This window comes from Gracilinanus agilis, chromosome 4 (assembly GCF_016433145.1).
Source record: "Gracilinanus agilis isolate LMUSP501 chromosome 4, AgileGrace, whole genome shotgun sequence".
NCBI lineage: Eukaryota > Metazoa > Chordata > Mammalia > Didelphimorphia > Didelphidae > Gracilinanus > Gracilinanus agilis.
The window spans coordinates 221,469,337-221,493,248 of record NC_058133.1 but is presented as its reverse complement, the minus strand read 5'-3'; the positions used below and the strand labels follow the sequence as shown (position 1 = coordinate 221,493,248).

General features: G+C 34.3%; 1 protein-coding gene across 1 annotated transcript in view; it reads left to right on the top strand.

Moving 5' to 3' along the window:
- CEP112 (centrosomal protein 112) overlaps positions 1-23,912 on the top strand; it is a 527,068-nt gene that overhangs the window by 335,953 nt on the left and 167,203 nt on the right. Inside the window, exon 20 of the mRNA XM_044675157.1 lies at positions 16,171-16,401. Coding sequence (XP_044531092.1) covers positions 16,171-16,401 — 231 coding nt within the window. The remainder of the gene's footprint in view (positions 1-16,170; positions 16,402-23,912) is intronic.

Genomic DNA, 23,912 nt, shown 5'->3' with positions numbered 1-23,912 from the left:
AAGGTCTCCATTGTATTGGGCAGGTCTTTGCTGGAAGACAAAACAGCATTATTTTAGTTGATCCTGGAGGCAACTGGGAGCTACTAGAGTTTGCTAAATGGTTGATGACATGGTCAGACTTATACTATAAAAAGACTGTTAAATACTTTAAATTTACTTCTTTTTATGGAGTTTAGTTGGATAGTGGAGTGGAAGATAGATGGGTTAGGAGAGAGAAAACCTGGAGGCCAACTAAAAGACTATTATATTAGTCTAGCATGAGATGATTGGGTGCCTATTTGAGGATGGTAGCAGTGTCAGAAGAGAGAAGGGGACAAAAACAAGAGAGGTTACAAAGATAGGAAATGCAAATTCTTTATGTGATATTTATGTAATTTAGTGGAAAGGAACCACTAATCATTGATCTTTCTCTTTTTTTTTCCTATGTCACATTTTTAACTTCCCATCCCTGATGCAAGTTAACTTTGTCCTTTCTCTTGAACACGTTAAGGTACTTCTTCCAATCTTTTAAGGAACACTGAATTCTCCTTAATAATATAAAAGAGAAGAGTTTTACTTTCATTACAGCTATTTTACTTTCATCAGCAGAGAAATCAATCTATGTTTTGTATATAAGAAGCTTTAATTTGTTATTACAGAGATATTAAATGTCACATCCAGCATGTAATTGGAAAATTCCTTCTGATTCTTATAATTACTGCACCTGATATCTTTGGTTCCATCTCACCTTTGCTGCTTGACAATGTCACTAAATTCCACCACTAAACTGCTGTGCCACTGTGTTCTGGTGGCAGAGGTAGGGAGTGTTTTTCCCTAAAGGCTTTTGAGAATGGTACAATGGGAAAAAACTGAATCAAGAGAACCCCAAGTCAAAACCAACTCTACTTTTTACTACCAGGGTGATGTTGGGCAAATCACTTAATAACTATGATATTAGTTCTCTCATCTATAAAATGAGTGAATTAGACTAAACAATATCTAAGGTTCCTTCTAGTTTTATGGTTCTATTATCTTTTCAATTCAGGTTGGATTAGCAGATTCCTTCCAGAACCTAATTGCAAGCAATAACTATTCTTTACTTGGCATTCAGTGTTCTTCATAAGCTACTCCCCCTTTTCATTAGCTACATACCTTTATAGTCTTATTACATACTTACTTCTGTCCCATGGACTCTGCAATTCAGTGACACTGGCCTCTTTGTGGTTCCCCACATTAAATACTCCCTTACCAGATTCTGAGCATTTTCACTGGATCTCTCTTTTGTCTAGAATACTTTCTGTGCTTTTCTTTGCTTTCTGGTCACCCTATATTCCTTCATCATTCGTTCTACAAAATAATACATTCATCAAAAAGTCTTTATTTAAAAATGTATTTTTATTATATATTTTTTCAAACAATGATAAATCTACCTTCTCCTTCCACATTGAGAATGACAGAAAAATAAAACTCCTTTTACAAATATGTATAGTCAAGCAAATAAATTCCTGCTTTGATTATGTCCAAACATACATATATAAATACCCACACATATCTACGTTTGTGTATTTTTGTGTATATGCATGTGATTCTACATTCTGAGACCTTTACATCCATCAGAAGATGGGTAGCATGTTTTATCATCAGTCCTCTGGAATAATGGTTGTTCATTATTCTGATCAAAGTCCCTAATTCTTTCAAGATTATCTTTACCATAGTGTTGTCATTGTGTAAGTTGTTCTACTTCTGTTCAGTTCATATATATCTAACAAGTTTCTCTGAAAACATTCCCTTCATCATTTCTCATATCACAATAATATCTCATTATATTTCTATATCATTACTTGTCCGGCCATTCCTCAATTGATGGGCACCCCCTCAGATTCCCATTCCATGCTCAAAAAAGAGCTATACATATTGTCATACATCATTAGTTAAACATTTGTTTTGCTTAGGAATATTCTCTCCCTTATTCTACCTTCCTTCTAATTTGTCTTCTCCTCTTTCACTCTTATTTCCCTGTTGAATTAAATGTATTCCTTTACCCAACATTTGTGTATGTTTGTTTTGTCCTTCCTTTTTTCCAGTCCAAATGAGAGTAAGGTTCAAACAGCAGCAGTTCTTGCCACCCCCTCCTCCTTTTTTATATAGATGTTTCTTCACACATTTTGATTTTGAGATAATTTTCCCTAATTTGCTTTTCCTTTCCACTTTCCCATCATGTTATTCTTCCCCTTCACTTTCCACTCTTCACTTAAAACCATCAAGACAATACAGAACACTCTCAGACCTTGTCTAATTAATTAGATTCCCTTCATGAACCCTTATGATAGTATGGTTTAGAGTAGACACCTGTATCATCTCCCTATATTTGAATGTAAATTGTTTGCTTTTGTTTAGCCCTATATGATTTCTTGCTCATCAATACCACCACTAGGTCTGTATCCCAGAGACATCAAAGAAAAGAGAAAAGGACCTATTTAGTTTTTTTTAAGTGTTTATAACAACTTTTTGTGGTGGCAAAGAATTGAAAATCGAGGCCACGCCCATCATTTGGGGAATGATTGAAAAAGCTATGGTATTTAATTGTGAGAATTGAAGAGCAAACTGATTTCAGAAAAACCTAGGAAGACTTATATGAACTTATACAAAGTGGAATAGAATCAGGAGAAATTGTATGTAGTAGCAGCAATATTAGAAGAATGATCAACTATGAAATACTTAGCTACATCAATCAAGACCACAACCCAAGATAATTCTAAAGTACCCATGATAAAAAATGCTATCCACCTCCAAAGAGAACTGATGAACTCTGAGTGCATATTGAAGGTTATCTTTTTGTACTTTCTTAATTTTTATTGTCTTGTTTGTGTTTTTTTTTTTTGCAAAGTGGCTAATGTGGAAATATGTATTGCATGACTTCACATGTATAATCAACGTCAAATTGCTTGCCTTCTCAAGGGGAGATGAGCAGAAGGAGAGAATTTGGAATTCAATTTTTTAAATAATTGTTAAAAATTTGTACATGTAATTGGCAAATATTTAATGAAATAAGTAAAAATTATTTTTAAGGATGCCACAATCTTCCTAGTCCCTCAGACTTACAACTTAGGTGTCATCTTTGATTCTTCGCTATTTCTGTCCTTCCCCTTCCCCCGCCCCTGGCAACGACAAGGGCCAAGGCCTGCCAGTTTCATGTTTTAAAAATCTCTTTAATACATCCCTTCTCTGCTCTCTGGCAATGCAACCACTCTGGTGTAAGCCATTCTTAACTCATCACTTTACACCTGAGCTGTTGCAATAGCATACTAATAGGTCTGTCTTTCTCAAATCTTTCCTTGCATCTTTCATTGAAGGGTCAAAATTATTTTCCTAGAGCACAGGTCAAGCCTACTCACAAAACCACTCTCCCTACTTACTCCCTACTTTCAATTTTTTAAGTAAACATTTTAATAACATTTTATCTTTACCCAATAACATGTAAAAACAGTTTTAACATCCTTTTTTTTTAATTTTAATTTCCAAATTCTCTCCCTTCCTCTCTTCTCTCTTTCTTCCCTCAGATAATAAACAATATGGTATAGATTTTATGTCAGCAATCCATATTGGTCATTTTGTGGAAGAAAACTCAACCCCCCCCCACCAAAGGAAAGAATTAAATACAGTATAGGTTGGTCTGTATCCATACTCCCATCAGTTCTTTCTCTGGAGGCAAATGGCATTTTTTATCATGAGTCCTTTGGGACTGTCTTGACTCATTGTATTTTTGAGAATTGGAAAGTCATTCATAGTTTTTCATTGTATAATATTGCTGTTACTACTATATATAGTGTTCTCTTGGTTCTTCTCAAAAAGTAAACATTTTTGATGGGCCAGGTTAATAGTTGAGAAATGTAGAAAGTCTTCTTGAACGAAGTAGTCCTTGAGCTGAGCCTGGGAAAGAGCTATGATTCTAGGAGATGGATATGAAGAATAATATTCCATGTCAGGGAGGGGTGTCCCCAAGATCAAATACAAAATACTCTTTTTGGTATTTAAAGCTATTCATAACCTAGTCCATACCCTACACCCTTCTGATATTCTTATACCTTATTCCCCACCTTGTCCTTTTCTGTTCTATGTACTTTTTCTATGTCTTTTTACCTCCTTTACTGTTCTATGTACAAGGCATGCCATCTCTTTAGTAATATTCTCTGACTTTCCCCTATGCCTGGAGTAATCTTCCTCCCTCATCTTTTCCCTTTTGCTTCTCTGGCTTCCTTGAAGTCTAAACTAAAATTCCATCTTCTACAAGAGCCTTTTCTACCCTCTCTCTTTGCTCTTTTAATTATCTTCTACTTATCCTCTATATAGCTTTATACATTTTTTTTGCTTGTTATCTCTAATATATTGTGAGCTCTTTGAGGGAGAGAACTTTTTGCTTCTTTTTGTATCCCAGTACTTAGCACAGTACCTTGCACAGAGTAGGCAAATAATAAATGTTTATTTACTATCTTATTAGCAATGCTTATTTTTAATTCTTTGGACACTATAGTCTTATATAACTCATAGCATGCTACTCTACCAGTACAATATTTTTTAAATTTCTTCTTAAATATTTATCTTCTGTCTTAGAATCAATACTAAATATCATTTCCAAGACAAAAGAAGATAAGGGCTAGAGAACTGGACTTAAGTGCCTTGACCACGGACAAATAGCCAAGAAGTATCTGAGGTCATATTTGAATCCAGGACCTTCCATCTCTAGGCTTGGCTTTCTATCCACTGAACCACATAGCTGCCCCTCCACAAGCAGAATATTGATACAAATAAAGATGGACCTTTGTTGGTGGGAAAAGTTTGAAGTTATTAAAAAAAAAAACCTTAGGTGAATGTGGGGCATGCAAGTATAAAAAAACAAACAAACAATCCTTAGTCTCAAGGAATTCACTGTTGATATGGGAATTATTCCCAAAGGCCATTTAATTCATTCTTCTTTTCTTATTGAGGTCTCATCCCAATCTATTGTTTATTTGCACTTGGTTGGTCATAGGTGTTTGTGTTTGTGCCTGTGTGCAAGCTCTGTAAGTTATCCAGCTAACTTCACTCATACTTTGACAAAAGAAATTCCTCATCTACTTGTTTTAGCCTATTGTAGATAGTTAGTTTTGGCTCTTTTGTTATTTCAGATCTCTTCCAGGAAAACTGTAGCATTTTGGGACTTGATGGAATTAGCATCAAGGGGCGTCACCATCTAAATATACATATATATTTATATACATACATATACATACATATTTCAGTGCTTATAACAGTGCTTGTCACAGAATAGCTATTTAATAAATACTTGTTGACTGACTAATTATAAGAAATTCCTCTTCAACTTGAACTCTATTAGATTTCTTCCATGATTGTGAAAAACAACTTTATAAACCAACTCAGTGGGTTTTAACCTGGAAGCCTTGAGCTTATTAGACTAGACCAGGATCTTTACTTGTGGTCTCTGAACTTTTTTTTTTCTAATTTGACAATTGTATTTTAAGATAATTGGTTTACTTTGTAATCTTATGTACTTTATTCTGTAATGAAAAACATTTTCTTATAAAGGGGTCCTTAGGTTTCATCAGCCAAAAAGGTTCATGATACACACAAAACAACAACAAAAAAAAAACCCAACAAAACAATAAAAGATTAAAGACCCTTTCAACAACTCTTTTTTATGTCCTATCTGATGTTAATGACCTGAGGATCACTAAATAAAGCTCTCTCTGTCTTGTTTTTCCTACAAGGAATCTTGAGTATTTTTGATAAATAAATGGTAGATACTTTGTGGTATAAGAACCTTAAAGCTATCATTTTGCTTTAATCAACCATTTTATATTTTTTAAATCACCAAACAATAAGCAGCAGAATCAAATTTAATATTCTTTATCACTTTCATTCAGTTGTATGGTAGTAAAGATATAGTCTTCTGTGGAAAATCACTTCCAAATGCCTGCCTGTTCCCTACTAATACTCTTTTTCAAGGATGTTTTTCTCAATTATGATGATTCTCCTATAAAATTGATATTGATGGGAAAAAAAGAATAAAGATCAATAAAATCTCTTGGTTGCCTTTTTTTGCCTTTCTAATAAGATTTGTTTTGTCCTACACTTTTGTTATCATATTCTTCAGATACATGTGAACTGATCTCTAAATACCTTCACAATTGTGTCATATCCAACATATATTTTCTTTATGCACACTTGATCTAAAATAGCTGCTTTTTCCTTATTTCTTTTCTTTCTATCTAGAAATGGTAGAGTCCAAATGTAGTAGGGGGTACTATCCTTGATTGTGAAAACTTTGGTAAAACATTTAACTAAGTACAATTGGGTCCTGAGATCATTTAAGGATAAAAATGAGAAAAGGATAACAAAAAGAAAATAGTGGAAAAGATCTGTAAAATTTTTATATTTTTAAAACCTAGTTGTTATCCTTAACTCCTCAATCTCATCCTCCATATCCAATTAGTTACCATGTCCTGTAGTTTATTCCTCCATAACTTCTCTTTAATTTACCTCCTTTCTTCTGGCATTACTACCAGCTGCTCCTTTATATGGTCATATCTAACTGCCCTGGGACAGTAGGCCATTTTTTTTAAATCCTTACCTTCTGTCTTAGAATCAATACTGTGTATTGTTCCAAGGTGGAAGAGTGGTAAGGGCTAGCTAATGGAGGTTAAGTGACTTGCCAAAGTCAAACAGGTAGAAAGTATCTGAGTTCAAATTTGAACCTAGGACTTCCCTTCACTGAGACATAATTCTCAATTCACCAAGCCACCTATATACCCCCAATGTAGGCAATTCTTGTGAATAGAACTTCCAAAGGGAGCATCACATGCAGTTTTGGTCAATTCTGGGTCAACAGAGGCTCCTGATTTAGCAGGCACAGTTATCCTTTCTTGTCTTCAAATGATTCTCGCTTTTTTTCTCTTTTTTTATATACTTTTTTCTTTTTATCCTTCTCTCCTTATTCTTGATGGGATGAGGAAAGATTAAGATCTGATAACTGGAGAATTTGGGGTGGAATAGATTAATTTTCCTTTCTTCTCTGCATTTCATATACACACATATATGTATGTGCATATAAGCATCACACACATATTACTTCTCTGTATTACATATCTATATCTCATGTGTATTATAAGTCTCTTCTACCATTGTATTTTTACCAGTAGAGAAAGGCATCACCAGTTTAGAACAGTAATAATAATTTCTAATCTTATTTTACTCCCTTAAAATACATACACTGTTTTCATGAAAGTGTCTTAACAAGTGCCCTGCAAGCTTTTTGATCATCAATAAACATTTGCATAATCACCCCAATATTTACATATGTATTTATTCATAAAACACACATATATTGCTGTTCAATATTATATATTATATAACAAATAGAATTTGTTTAAATGAGCAGATAAAGATAAACTAATACATGAGTCAATAGGAGGCCACAGGAGTTTATTGAATGCAAAGGCCAGAAGTAGGAGAAAACAAAGTGAAGAAGTGCTTAAGGAGGACAGTGTAGTTGTGTTGGAGACTTGGTGGTTGAGATGGGGTGGGATTCAATCCTTTCTACTCTTCTCTTAATTGCAGACTCCTTGGAGATCAAATTATATCAACTTGAGAATTTTCCCTAGCCTCTGTTTTGATGATCATTTATTTATTTGACATATAGAAACACAGTTTTAAAATATCTGTGTCTTCTAATTATATCTTGTTCTTACTTTTACTTAATAAATATTTATTAATTGTTTATGATGTCTGAGGCATTGAATTTAGATTCTTTTAATCATTTGTGAAAGAGGTTTGTTTACCCTGGTAACTAAATTAACAGAGTAGTGACTCTGGACCCATGGTGGCAAAACCTATGCATGCTGTAGGGGGTACTCAGAACCCCTCTGTGGGCATGTGGGCCATCACCCCAACCCAGAGTTTGCCAGAATTCATTTTTAGAAAACCAGAGGGTTGTGGAGCTGGGCTGTTCCCCTCCCCCTCTACACACGCCTATGGATATTTCTCACAACACCCACCCCTCTAAAAGGTTCACCATCACTGCTCTAATGATATTGGGCAACCCTCACAGCATTTCATTAGCCAAATGTAATTTATTATCTGAAGCAGCTTTATTTTGGATTTCTTGCTCAGAACCTTATTGTTAGTTTAGATGCTATTAATCCAATTGTCATCTCATTGATTAAAATGGAATTTACTTTTAAAATTGAAATTTATAATTAAAACAGAAAATATTAATTTACCTGGAATATGTCTTAGTTCAAAGTTCTTCTTAATACAGAAATATGAGATTTGATTTTTCAAAGAGGTCAAGTGGAAAAAACATGAGACTAGTAGTGAGTCTTAAACTAACTGCCATTTAATACTCTGGGTGACCCTAAGAAACTCAAATTCTTTGGGCCTTAATTTCCTCATTTATAAAAATGGGAATAACACCAATCTACCTACTTCAGTAGGGTTATTTGTATCAAATTGAATGATAATTGTAAAGTACTTTTAAAAATTATCAAGTTCTACAAAAAAGATTTTAAAAATGAAGTTTATATACCAATTAATTAAAATTAAGTGAGCATCACTACTTTAATTACACCCACCCCTGTCAACCCTGGATCCAGTTTTGCCATGTATTAATTATGAAATTGATATAGCATGTATATAACCTGTTCAAATTAACTTGCTTTTTAAAAAATAAGCAATATTTATACAAGAAAAATAGTGTTAACAAATGCTACAAGAAAAATAATATGTAGTTTCTACCCTACAGTTGGTAATTTGACACATTTATAAATAGTATATCTTACCTCTTGGTTTTTTCTTAAATTTAGAATTGTTAGGAAAAAATATAGGTCATAGCAAGATGATTCTATATCCATGGCAACGTGATTTTTTCTGTTTCTAACTTGACAATACATTTATTTTATTGCTAACACCTTTTAGGATCTCAAAGTAAGTAGAGTAGCTACTGGATAACTGCTACTACCTCTTCCTAAATTGTTCAGCAGAAAACTTGAGGATAATCTTAAGTAACATGTTAATGGATGTCCAAACTATGAGCAACAGCACATCAGGGGTTGCCAGGTAAAGGGCAGAACTAGAGCAGCTAGTCACTTACATTGGACTTCTTGTTAATGAAATTTGGAAAGGTACGTTATACCAAAAACCTAACAAAAAAGAAGACATATTTAAAAGTTTATATTCATGAGTGTTTAAGAACCTAAGCCACAAACTAGTAGGAAAGCAGGTATCAGAAGTTAAAGTAATCAAAAGGTTCAAACTTTGGGTATACAGTTAAATCAAATCAAAACAAAACAAATCAAAACATCAGTGATCAGAATACCAGGAATACCAGAATACCAGAATACCAGGAATGTGAATTTGATTGTCCAGTCAAAGAACATTACAGAATCTTGTATATGTATACTCCCCTTCTGGATGGGGACTAATCTTGAGACGTGGGTTAGATTTTAAAATAGTAGCACAGCCAAGTAACTAACTACCACTGATTAGGGAGGAAACAATAACACTGTAGAAACACCTTTACATATTAAGCACTTTTTGTTATTAATATGTCATATAAGTGACTTCATAATTAATAAATACATTGTAAAATGGGTATCAAACTAAGTTTGCACACTATATGATTTTAGGGCTATAAATAAGTAGGTCTTGGGACTTTGGCAAATATAATGGCAGAAGTTAGGAGTTAGGAATTTGTATAGATATGAATGTGACACTATTGATGAATGTGGAATTGCACTGAATTATAGAAGTATATTTTGTACTTGAAAATGTGTTATAGTAATAAGACTCATTTTTTGTCTTAAATTTTCATCAGAAATTGAATTACAGGGGGCAACTAGGTGGCTCAGTGGATAGTCAGGCCCAGAAACAGAACCCAGAGAGGTCCTGGGTTCAAATCTGGCCTCAGACACTTCCTAGCTGTGTGACCCTGGGCAAATCACTTAAGTCCCATTGCCTCGCCCATACTACTCTTCTGCCTTCAAACCAATACATAGTATTGATTCTAAGATGGAAGGTAAGTGTTAAAAAAAAAAAGAAATTGAATTACAAGGATTTTCCTGGAGTTTATTGTCCCCTTCTGCTTCTTGCAACAGTTCTGACTGAATCTGCTATAAAATTTATGTTATATAACATCAATTGTGTCCTCACTGCTGCTAGGCAATCCTACTTTACCTCTCTTATCAACTCACTCTCTCACTCTCCATAAAAGCTCTCCCAAAGTTTTTCATCCTTCTTCAACACTTCCACTCCTCACCATTCTCTCAGTTGAGAACCTTTCCTTATGTTTTAGAAGGAAAAAATGATGTCATTCACTGTGAACTTCCTCTTCTCTCTGCTTCCTCACCTATCACTCAGGTGTCTTGTTCTCTTTCACCCGTGGCTCACATGATAAAGTGGCTTTACTTCTTACCAAAATTAACCTCTCTACTTACTTGTTCAAACAATCATCTCATTCCATCTCATCTGCTCTAACATATCATCTGCTGTTATCCCCACTCTCAATTTTATTTTTGATCTCTCTCTCTCTACTAGCTCATTCCTACTGCCTAAAACATGCTTATAATTCCCCTATTCTGAAAAAAGAAACTCTTACCTAATCCTCTCCTGCTATCAAAAGTTCTACATTTCTTCTGTCCTTGGAAGCTAATTCTCCTGGAAGAGGCTGTCTAAATTAAATGCCTTTACTGTCTCTTTTCTCATTCTCTTCTTAAACCTTTTTAATCTGACTTCCAACCTTATTCCATTGAAACCATTCTCCCCAAAGTTACTAATGTTCTCTGAGTTGCCAAATCCAGCAACCTTTTCTCAATCCTTATTCCCCTCAATATCTGAAGCTTTTGCCACTGTTGATCACCCTCTCCTCCTTGATAATGTTTTCTTCCTAGTTTTGGGGACACCACTATCTCCTAGTTATCTCTTCTACATGTCTGATCACTCTTCCTCTGACTCCTTGGCTAGATTCTTCACCAGATCATAACCTGCTTACTTTGTAAATTTAGCTGACTTTGAGGATAGTTGTATTTCTCTGGGTTAATTTTTTTTCTGACCAGTATTTAACTCTCTGCAAAGAACTAATCCAAAAAGCAGGTATTGAGTTCAAGATGTCTATTGGACATCCAGTTTAAGATGTTTGAAAGGCAGTTGGAATTGTAAGATTTTTTTATCTATGAATATCTACTTAATGAACAAAGCAATTATGTAAAAAAAGAATAGTTAAGCAATTTAGTCTTCTTTCTTATGAATGTGCTACACCTTCAAGGTATAATCATGTGTTTCTAGCTACAAAGACAAAAATTGGTCATCATGTTACTGAATTCCATTTTTTAAAATTCTCCATTGTCTGATCTGTTCCATTTAGCTACTTCTCTACTTTTTAACCAATAATAACTGCTTTGATGGTTAGTGTTTTATAATATGGTTTTGAGGATTCAGGCATGGTGACACATACCTGTAGTCCTTGATTCCAGAGAGGCTGGTATTAACGTATCAGTTGAACCTGGGATTTTCTGAGATATGGTAGGACTGAAGCCAGTTTGATATCTAAATTGCCTGGCACCAGTATGATGAGCTACCAGGAACAGAGAGCTTCCAGGCTGCTTAATGAGATGCAAATCAACCTAAGTAGAGACAGGTTAAAGCTTCTTTGGTGATTAGTATTTGAGATCTGACCCATGAGTGGCCACTATACTTATAACCTACTTATGTATATGTATCCCATCTCAAAAAACAAAACAAAAAATATGATTTGACAGATGGAAGTACTATTCCTCCTCCAACATTCCTGTCTTTTTAAAAATGTATATATGTGTTGTATATTTGTGTGTACATTACACACCTAATTTTAGTTTTATGCTCTCTTGGGAATTTATTTCATCAGGTGTTGATTCAATTCCTCGCTTGTAATATTTATTTAGAAACAATTACAATGTTTTCCATGTCATGTTACTCAGTTTGCTTGTAATTTTATTTTTCTCAGCAATTGAATGGCTTATAATGTAAGTTTTGAGCTAGATTTTCTTTGTCTTTTTCCTGTCATTCACTTTCTGATTATTTCTTATTCGATGTTGAATTTATGCCCAACGCTAGACCTTACAGCTTCCTCAGCCTAATCAGGTCCTTAATTTCTTTCAAATTTATTTTGTTTGTTTAGTCTATGTCTGAAAATGGTACATTGAAATCTCCACCATTATAGCCTACTCCTATATACCATACAGTATTATAGCCTTCATAAACACTGATCTTCAAAGTAAGGGGATTTACTGAATGAAGATATCTTTGAAAATCCACTGTTTCGAATCCTTTAGAATATAAAAGTTTATTTAGGAAAATCATCTGAAATTATTTACATTGGCAGTATATTTAAAAAGACATTACCATTTGAAATGTTTTCATTTTCAAAAAAAACACAAAATTAGGGGAAAAGCCAAGTATAATCTCTTTTTAAAAAAATAATCCAGGGGCAGCTGGGTAGCTCAGTGGAGTGAGAGTCAGGCCTAGAGACAGGAGGTCCTAGGTTCAAACCCGGCCTCAGCCACTTCCCAGCTGTGTGACCCTGGGCAAGTCACTTGGCCCCCATTGCCCACCCTTACCAATCTTCCATCTATAAGACAATACACCGAAGTACAAGGGTTTAAAAAAAAAATCCAAAATTTATTCACCCAAATATTTACTTCTCAAGTTATTTCAACAAACTAGCTTAATGATTTTCTGATGATTTATAAAAAAGGGTTTGCAATAATAAAATAAATGAAATCCCTGAGTACTCATTCATAAAATATATTTAACATTCTTCTTATATTGAATAAGGAATATAACAATATGTATATCTCATGTAAAATACATAAAAATCAGGTTCAAATAAAGAGTTTAAACTTCAAATGAATAGTACAGATAGGAGACTAATTTTCTGAAAGGATCTGACAAAAAGGCTAAATGAAAAACATAGAAACAAGCTTCATTGTCTTGAAATTTTTTAACTTTTTTTTTTCTTGAACAATTTTACAGGGAATGTTTCAAAGCTGAAGGGTCCCTTTGAGATCATAATCTGAAATCATCTTGTTTTCTTAAAAGAATTGGATCAATTTAGAACCTTTTTTTTAAAAAAAAAAATGAACCTCTTTAAGTGCAGCCCAAACAGCAGAATTTTATATAACTGAAAGACAGAAGGCTAAAACAGGATTTAGACTTTGATCCACCCTTATTTCTTTTTAATGTCTGTGGCATTGTCTAAAGTCATGACTACTATCACTCTTTTAAAGTTCCCCAGAAACAAATAGTTCATTTTGAGCCTTCCCCTTATTTTAACTCTATATGTATATTTATACTCCAAGTATGTTTTTTTTTAAATTTATATTTCAATTTTAAAATCCATTCTTCTGTCCTCTTCCATTTTACCAATAAGTTCATCCCATTTGTTTCATGCTTATTATTGTTAATTGAATATTTCCACCCATGTTGTCCATTTTCTTTTTATTATTTACTGCCTTCTCTTTACAAAGAAGGTGGTAAAAGAGAATTTGATTACAATTTAAACAATCTTCCCAACTTATTTGCCTAGACTCTTTGTACTTTGAGGGAAATGTCTGGGCCTCATTTGGTCTGCTGCTATAGGATTGGGTACTGTATTCTTCAAGGATCTCAATGGATCTTCAGTCCAAAGACATTGAAATTTTTCAATGCAACCATCTCGGTCAGATCTAGAACTGCTGACTCCAGTTTGGGGTTTGGGTGACACAACTGCAGGCTTGCCCAGGATTAGAGTTCTAGTGCTGCTGGTCCAGTCCCTTGTCATCTAGCTAAAAGATTCTGTGGGTTCAGACTGACAGAACTCCAAGTTCATCCTTAGTCTTTCCTATCCTGACTACCCTGCTGTAGGTCCTATATCAGACTAGGTGCTGAATTTGAGACCATACTCCATGATCAGAGCCACTCAGTTGTTGTTCTTTTCTGTTTCTGTTCCTTGCCAAGTACAAAACCTGAGCCATCAACTGTTCTTTGCCACTTTGCAGCCAGAGGTCAGCCATTTCCTAATATTGGGTATCTCCTCAGTCCACATTGGATTTGTGACCCAGCTCACCAGTACTGTGACCCAATGAGTGACAGGGCAAACAATTCACTTTTGTTGCTGCTTTCTGCACAGTGTGAGACCCTCCCTGCTGGAACCAGGTCCACTTCCTGCCCTACCACATAGCCATAACCCCAGTTCAGTCTAACTATTAGAACGTACAGCAAGGTGCCTTCCTGGCTAGACTCTATCCACAGTGCTTAGACTCTATCCACAAAGACCTCTGTCAGTCTTTCAATAGGGATATAGGCTGAGAAAATATATCATTTCTCTTTGGATTTTCCTATGATATCTTGGTCTATTCTGATTTTTGTCAGAATTATAAAGAGAACTGGGCTACGATACTTCCTCCTACTACCATCTTTATTGGCCTCTTCAAGAATCTGAGGCAATGTGGATGAGGATAAGAGAATGAGAGAAGAAGGCTGGTAATATTTTTAATGGCTAGTGATTAATTAGTACAGGGACATGACAAGCAATAGAAGCTGTCAAACTAATATTAGGTAGGAAATAATATATTGATATATTATAATAATAATAATTATGAAGCTCACAGTTTCCCAGATTCTTAAGGGCAGAGATGATTTCACTTTTGCCTTTATTTCACCAGCACCTTAGTTCTAAGCACCAGTGCTTAGAACATAATAGGCATTTAGTTCTTATTCATTGGTTGATTGAGTAATTAACCTGCAATTTTATTGGTAACTAAATTTCATGGAAATTCTCCTTATAAATGTAGATTGGTAGCTTTTTTAACCAGTTTATGTTTTTAATCTCTTCAAATTAAAAGGTTTTTTTTCCTTCGATTTGTTCATTGGGTAATTCATTCTGTATTAAAAGAATAAAAATACTACCCTAAACAATGAATTTTGTTTGATTGAAACTGCATTTGTTTAGAAGGCCTAGAATTGTGGCTTGTGCTTTTAAAAAATAATTACACTGGGAAAATCAACACTTTAGTTTTGAGACAGCTTATAAAGTAAAGCAATATTTTTCTTTATTGTAAGATTTGAGCCTCTAAATTATGTGCTCCTTAATTTAATTAGCTAATATCATTTTAATATTATATCAGATTTGTACACCTCTTTAAAGTCATGTGCTGATTTAACAGTAGTAGATTTTTGCTTGAAATTGAGCAGCCTTTTCTCTCCCTTTGCCATGTTGATGCACTTGATATTTGAGTTCAGAATCATATAAATCATCATGTTAAAAGAGGAGCAGAAAGCACTGCTTTGCTAACAGTTTATTTTTATGGAAATGTTCATCCTGAAATGTCTAGCATAGAGAAACCAATATATAGAAATAATATTAAATATTATCTCTGGTACCATCTCCCACTAGAAAATGAAAGGCAGAGTCATCAGTTTCAAACCCTGCACAACAGCAGTGCCAGTTGCAAGGCTACATTATCTGCAGAGGCAAGCATGAAATGGATTACTCTACTTCTCTTGTTCAACAGATCAGAATATCTCTTCTGTTTGTTAAGACAAAATGCTCTATAGTGCTTGTCAATTCTAATCTGGTAGATTCAGGTGGAAGTGTCTGTAGTTCAGAAATTTCATGTGGAAATAATTATATTCTTTAAAATAATAAAATATGGGATTTTAATGTAAATTTAAATAATTTATTCCTTTTTATCATTATAATGATGAAATGACTATTTTTTCATGATTTCATTCATGATTCCTATTCTCCTAAATTAGGCCTAATCTTCATTTAAATTTTTTTAATTATATGTAGGGACCTTCTTGGCTTGGTTCCTATGTAGAGAAATTTTAATTTATTCAATATTAGTTGAGGGTATCTCATGCCTAATCTCATGAGCATTCTGTCAATTCTTTCAGAAAATTTTGCAGTGTTGCCACCCAAAATGGTAGAAATATATTTAACTTCTTAGTGCAATAATATGACTAATGGAGAGGTTTCCTTAAGACTTACAATATATGCTTAAGAGTTGCAGGAAGAGGGAAGAAGGAAGAAGATAGCATTTCCACTTATTTTCATAATACTTAAGAAAGACTTTTTCTAAGAGTGCCATTCTTAATAAGAGTTCTTCCCTTTTTAAAAAATAGGTTATCTCTGATATGGAGGCCCAAGTTCACAAGTTGAGAGAAGAACTGATTCAAGTAAATTCTCAAAGGAAACAACAGCTTGTAGAGCTTGGACTTCTTCATGAAGAGGAAAAGCAGCGAACAGCTAGAGACCATGAGACTATTGTCAACAAATTGAAGGCTGACTCAGAAAAAATGAAGTTAGAAATGAAAATGACATATGCAGCTGAAACAGAGTTAACATTGGAAAAGGTAAACTATGGAAGTGAACTCACTGTTCATTGCTTTTGTATTAAAGTCAAAACTCTAAATGTCACAGATAGCATAAATTATTAGTCCTTTCTCCCTTATGAGGGTCATAATTTGTAACTTATAAAGTAATTATGAATTAGAATTAACATTTTTCTTTATTGTAACATGCATTCATATTGAGAAATTTGATTACTTTGCCAATTTTATAACTCTGCCAAAGTAATAATAATAATAACAATACCTAACATTTCTTATAGAATTTTAAGGTTTTCAAAGCACTTTACAAATATTATCTCCTTTGTTCCTTATAATAACCCTATAGATAGGTACTATAATAGGCCCCAGTTTTACAGATAAGAAACTAAGTCAAACAGAGGTTAAATGACTTACCAAGGATCATTCAGCATTCAACAAAATTTGGATTTGGTTCATGTCTGGAGTTTCCCCTGAAGGGATTTAAAGTCCTATCTAGAAAAGTTTCTTAATGTATAAAATAGTAGATAAAGATATGAAATAGCTATGTATTTTCTATACCACTAAAATTTGGTCATAATTATTTATAAAAAAATACTTAAAACATGAAGCAGTAACCTGTAATTCCAATTATATACTTCTGAGGGGGTTAATAAAACATGAACCACTTTTTAGGACCACCAATTATTTTACTTTTACCTTAGATGTGTATCATTCACGCAGCTCACTAAAAGGCAGATATTCTAGCAAATATGCACAGCTCATTTTTGTGGGCATCTTTTCTTATAAAGCTACAAGAAACATTTCTTGCCACCACACTCAATGGCTCTGCACCTTTTGAGCTCACAACGTAGCCACCAAATTTTGAAACATTCATCTTAGAAGCACTATTCAGTCACTATTACTCAGAGGAATAAATACAAAGCAGAAGCAGCAGCTAGTGGCTTCAGATCCAATCTCAGACTTACTAAATAAACACACACACACACACACACACACACACACACACACATTTTTCTAACAAAATCTATGCTGCTATAATAGATTGCTCCTGGGGAAGGGTCAGGAAAGAAGGTAGCCTTAGTTTCCTTAGAAGTTTAAGAATGAGCTAAAGGGTCTGACACATTTGAATTAAGAAAATTAGAGAAAGCAAAAGTTGTTTCTCTTTTTAAATCTGCTGAAGCTCCTATCTCAATCACAAGTCCTGTTGAGAACTTCCTCTTCTCTAAAACAGAGACCAAAGTACCAACTAGACGCTTCTAATTGCAAATACCCATTATCAAGGGATCAGAGCACAAGTATCAACACAAATGACAAAAGAGCCACAAAAAGAATGGGTTCATTTAGCTTCATCACCCCAGTTAGAAAATAGTGTAATTATTTCAATTCCGTGGGGTATATAGCACCATTTAGGCACTTCTCTGTGGAAGTTTAATATCACTTTTCCAAGTTCAGTTTCCAGATATCTTAACCTACTGAAATATAAATACAAATTTGGACATAAACTGGTATGTGTTTGTGTGTATATAACTAAAAATATTCTTGTGATAAAATCCATTTACTTTAAACCACAGAGGAGACTCCCATGCACCAAAGCTTATTTACTTTAGCTTATACAAAATTTGATATTTTTTTTACATTTTCTTTATTCCAAATATATTGTTCCCTTTCTCACTCCTCAAAGTCTGCTATGAAGGGAGGGTGGTACATTTTCTTCTCTCTTCTATAAGCATACATTTGATTACTATTATCTACTCAGCATTCAGGGTCATGTATGTTGTTTTCCTTGTTCTGCTTACTTCATTCTATGTGAATTCATGTAGTTCTTCCCATTTTTATGTGTGACCTGTGTTCTGCGTATTCATTAACAAAAAGTGCTGCTATAAACATTATGGTGTAGAAGGTGCCTCTCTTTTTATCTTTGAACTTCTTGGGCTTCCTTAGTACCCTTGCCAAACTATGATATTTCTGCACCAAAAAGTATAGATATTGTAGTTACTTTATTAGTAGAACTTCTTTTATCCCTAGACTAAGAAACTCATTGGATAACAGCTTGGACTCATTCTATCACTCATTACTTGTTATTGTAAAATCAGACATTGTGTGGTCCTACCCTAATTACTAATTTATTTCTTGTGACTAAGCCCCTATTTAGTGGCTCAATTCCTATGAATGAGTTCTCTTTGCTTACTTCTTGAACTTCATTATGTCAACTTGCCTTTTAGTCTTGTTCTCTCACTTTTTGCTGCTAACTCCACTAATGCTTGTCTTCCATGACGTCTACATTTTTAAACCTCCTTCATGCTATCTACCTGTATTCCTGGACTTCCTTTTGTTGTCTGTTGCCAGCAATATATCTCCACTTGCCAACCTTATATAAGACTCGTCTCCATGACCCTTCCATTCTAGATCTAGTCCATTTTTACCATCAGCTAAACTTTGTTTTTTACAGGCTTTCTGGTTTCTTAATATAGATTGCAAGCAGGGGAGATTAGCTTAGGTAAAAGCCATATGAAGTAATGGCTTTATATTTATATAATGATGAAGAAAAGTGAAAAACTATGAAACTATTCATATAAATTAAAAGCCCACAAATCTAAAAGTGGTTAGTAGAAAGACAAGCAATATTAAGCACTTAGTAACATCTAAAAAATTCACTCCTTTATCACACAGAAAGATAACTGATGTTCATCAAAATGATCCTGTGTCACAAAAGGTTTGATTGTATATTAAAACTACTTAATAAGCCTCTACTTAAATATTTAATGATCATTCATATACTTTAATATTCTCTATGTAATTAAATGTATAATTCACAGTCAAATTTCCATAAGAATGACTAAAATGTTTTAATACCTTAATTATCTGCAAAATTGACTTTATAGTATACTTTATTCCTTGATAATGCCAGGAATATGAAGCTTCAATGTTTACTAGATGTGAAGAGGTTTAATTTGATAAGGGTCATAATTTCCAGAAATGGAAGGTATCTTAGAGGTCATCCATTTCTAATCTTTTCATTTTTCATATAAGGAAACTAATATCCAGAGAAGGGAAGTCATTCAATAATTTGATCAATAATCATTTATTGAGAATTTCATTTAGGCAAGGCACTGTGCTAGGTACTGAGGAGAATGCAAAGGTGAATAAAATAGCACTTCTTGGGGGTGGGTAAAAATTAATTTCCAACTCATCCCTAATTTTTCTGAAAGAAATCTATTAGAGATAATAAGACAAGCTTCTATTAAAATATAACTGTCTTTCCAGCTGGCACAATACTAGACCTGGAATCAGGAATACCTAAATTCAAATCCTGCCCCAGAGAAGTATTAGCTTTGTGACCCTACCAAGACACTTAATCTCTATTTGTCTCAGCTTCTTCATCTATAAAATGAGGATTATAATAGTACATACCCCACAGAGTTGTAGTGAAGATCAAATGAAATAATTTATGTAAAGCACTTTTGTAAACTGTAGCATTATATAAATGTTGTTAACATTTGAGTTCTACAATATATTTCATCTTCCATAAATCCTAATTTAGTGTTTCACATGGAGTGGTGGTGACCCTGGGATCTTAAAGAAAATGCTAGAAGAGGATAAGTTCTCACTAGTAGTTCTTCTAGTCCAACAAGGCTTTAAGTACAAGCCCAGTCATGTAAAATGAGTCTATAGTACAAGATCCTCCATAACAAGGTTTAGAGAAGTTCTTAAGAAAATATGCCCCTGGTTAATGAAATATTTTTGGCTTTAAGAAGGAAGGAAATAAATATATAGCATCTACTACATGCTGGGCACTGTGCTAAGTATTTACAAATATAATCTCATTTGATCTTCACAACAGCTGTGGGAGGTAATTATCCCCATTCTACAGTTGAGGAAACCTAGAAAAACAGAGGTTTTTACTTCCTAGGGTCAAACAGTCATTGTCTGAGGTCAAATTTGAACTCAGATTTTCCTGACTTCAGGCCTGGCTCAGCTTTCTTAATAAACCCAAAATAAAATGAAACCCAAGCCATCTAACTCTTTACTCCTTGATCATCTCCTAGCCACTTAAAACCTCAGAAATTGGGCTCTGGGGATATAACTTTTCATCTCCAGACCTTGCACCTTTGGCCCTTGCTGTCCACATTGTTGAGTCTTCCACATTGTACTCTCTTTCAGGCCAGGCCACCCCCCATCCATAGCTTACTTTATCCCCAAACTTCTCATTAACAGTCACCTTGCCACCTGATTACTCTTTGCCTCCCTTCCCTTCCCTCTATCTCTAATTTGACAAAAATAATCAAATTGGTCCTTGACAATGCTACTAGAAAGGCTGTGGTCAACCTATTCCCCACTATCCCTTTAACATTTCAGGCCAAGATACTGCCCCTTGACCAACCTGCTACTTGCTACCTCTGTGTGTTGTCTTCCCCGATTAACATGTGTCCTTGTGAGACAGAACATATCTTTGCTTTTTAATGTGTACCCCCAGTGCTTAATACAGTTATTATTACAAATTAAGTAAAAATGATTAATACATTAGAAACAATCTTGTATTATTCACAGTGTTTCACAATTGTGGACTTATTTCTTACTAGAATCCATGCTTCCACTTCCTTTTCTCTCTCTTAATTCCTCTATTATCTGGTTTTCAGTCTCATTATTCAACTGAAATTGCTCTAACATTACAGATCTTTTCATTGCCTTTTCTCAGTCCATATCCTTCTTCACTTTTCTTCAGCCTTTGGTACTATGAGTTACCTTCTTCTTGATATTCCTTTTCTCCATATTTTCAGGGGTCTGCCCGATCTTGGTTCTCTTCCTATCTGTCTGATTGTTCCTTTTTAGTCTCCTCTGCTAGATCATCATCTAGGTTGTCCCTGATAACCATATGTGTCCCTCACATTTCTATTCTGAGTCTTTTTTTGTTTTCTCTTTTTATACTATAATGTTTGATCTTTTTACCTCTCATGGATCATCTCATGCAAATGATTCTCAGATGGATTTATCTAACCCTAATCTCTCTCCTGACCTTCATGAAATCTTATATCTCCAACTGCCTATTGGATATCTCAAACTAGATGTCCTGTAGACATTTTTAACTCAGCATTTCCAGAATGATATTCATTATCTTTCTCACTCAAACCTTTCCCTCTTCCTGACATCTCTATATTCTTGTTAAAGGCTCCAATCATCCTCCCAGTCACCAGTGCTCACAACTTAGATGTCTTCCTGGACCCTCAGTCTATTTCCCCATACACAAGTACCCCCATCATGTTCAATCATTTGATGGGTCCTAGAGATTCTGCCTTAATAGCATCTTTCATATACCTTCTCTTCACTTCTTTGATATTTGCTTCCCTAATCCTGCAGGACTTCATCATGCCACATCTGTACAATTTATAATAGTCTTTTTTTTTAAACCCTTAATTTCGGTGTATTGTCTCATAGGTGGAAGAGTGGTAAGGGTGGGCAATAGGGGTCAAGTGACTTGCCCAGGGTCACACAGCTGGGAAGTGGCTGAGGCTGGGTTTGAACCTAGGACCTCCTGTCTCTAGGCCTGACTCTCACTCCACTGAGCTACCCAGCTGCCCTATAATAGTCTTTTGATTGATATCCTTGCCTTGAGTTTTCCCCTACCATTTCCATCCTCATGTGTCAAACGAAACTTCCCAAAGGTCAAATCTGATGAACATTCAGTAGATTACAAATTATAGCATATTAGAATCAAATACATCATCTGATTTTTAAAGTCTGCCTCCATAATCTAGCCCCTTTCTACCTTTCTAGTCTTCTACCTCCTTCCTGCCTCCATTGTTTACTTCAAGTAGATAGATGTGTCTATTCATATATGAGTATATACACACATGTGTGTATATATACATATCCATACATGTGTGTTTGTATATATACATAGACACGTAGAGGTGTATGTACACAGTTATTTGCATATTGTTCCTCTGATTAAACTATAAACTCCTTGAGGATGGGCAGTGTTTTTTGCCTTTCTTTGTATCTATATTCTTAGTATAATACCTGGCACATACTACTACTATTAGTTTAAAAAAAGGTTTTTTGACTTGACATGCAGTTTATATTAGTTGTCTTCATATCTGATACCAAGTCCTTATCAAAGATATTTAATACAAAAATTTCTACCCAACTTTACTGCTTCCCTTCTTATCCGAGATGCATTAATTTTTTTGTGTGTAAGAGTTTTACAATTTTATATATCTATCTCACCTTTTGTAATTGCCTTCATCCCTACTGTGTTTAAGAATACATTCACTACCCATAGCTATGAAAGCTTTATTAACTGCTTCTCTTTTAATTTTTTAAAGCTATGATCTTTAATATCCAGGCTAGAGATATTAGTATTGAGTACTGTAGTTCCTTTTTCAGTTTTCATTACTGTATTTACTCAGCTCCTGGCTACATTTTCAATTCTAAGGAAGCTTGGTTAGATTTTATGGAAGAATTTTCCATCTTATATTCTTCTTATGAATTTTAAAATATAAGATTAGATAATGAGTCAAATCTAAGGTCTTTCCACACTGATATTTGTTTACTAACATTTAATTAGAAGCCAGTGTATTTTTGGCCATGTCATATTTTCCAGAATGTTAGAGATATGCCCTCAAGTTCTCCTACTTTTCCTTAGTAATCTGTAGATGAATTTGTCATTGAGTATTTACAAAGCACATAGACTATATATAGCACAATAACAATTCTACTATAAGGAGATACACCAGGAAATTTATAACTAAATTTGGGAGGTAAAACTCACATGAATAATATAGATTAGAGAATAATACAATATATAGTACAATATAGAGTATAGATTAATTACTAGAAACTCTGAGAAAGTATAAAGTAAACTACATTCATCAAAATATGTTTTCTACTGGAAATGTATGTATTCTACTCTGTAATTCAATCTGAACTCTCCGCTAGTTTTTAAACCCTACTCCAAATCTTCCTGAGTCTCTAGAACCAGGAACTGATATATAAATATGTGAAATTATTGAAGATAAAGCAAAAAATAATTAGAAGAAAATATCCATATTCCACAAATAAATCCATCGAGCTCTTAACTTATTAGGCTCTGAAAATAGTATGATTTTGTTCTCCAAAGACTAGGAGTCAAAATCAAGCTGATTGATTTTAGATCATCAGGAAATCGAGCTGAAGGAACAAAAAAACTCAGTTATAAGGCTATTCCATAATAGGATAATGAGAATAATGCTACAATGAGACTCCAGTTTAGTGGTATGTTTAAAGCCTGATCCTGGTTTCAAAATGTTATAGCAGTGGGGCATAGTCCTAGAACAATGCCTCCTTCAGGCACTGAGGTAACCTAGGATTTCCAAAGACTCCAATAGTAGAGAACCAACTCCCAACTCCTTCCTATCTCTCCATCCTCCCTTTGCCCCCAGCCAACATATTCAAGCTATTGCCAAAGCCTATCAGTACCACCTTTATAATCTCATGCTAACGTGCCTTCTTCTCATCTTTGCCACTGCCATGACCCCCAAGGCCTGATCATTGCAGCC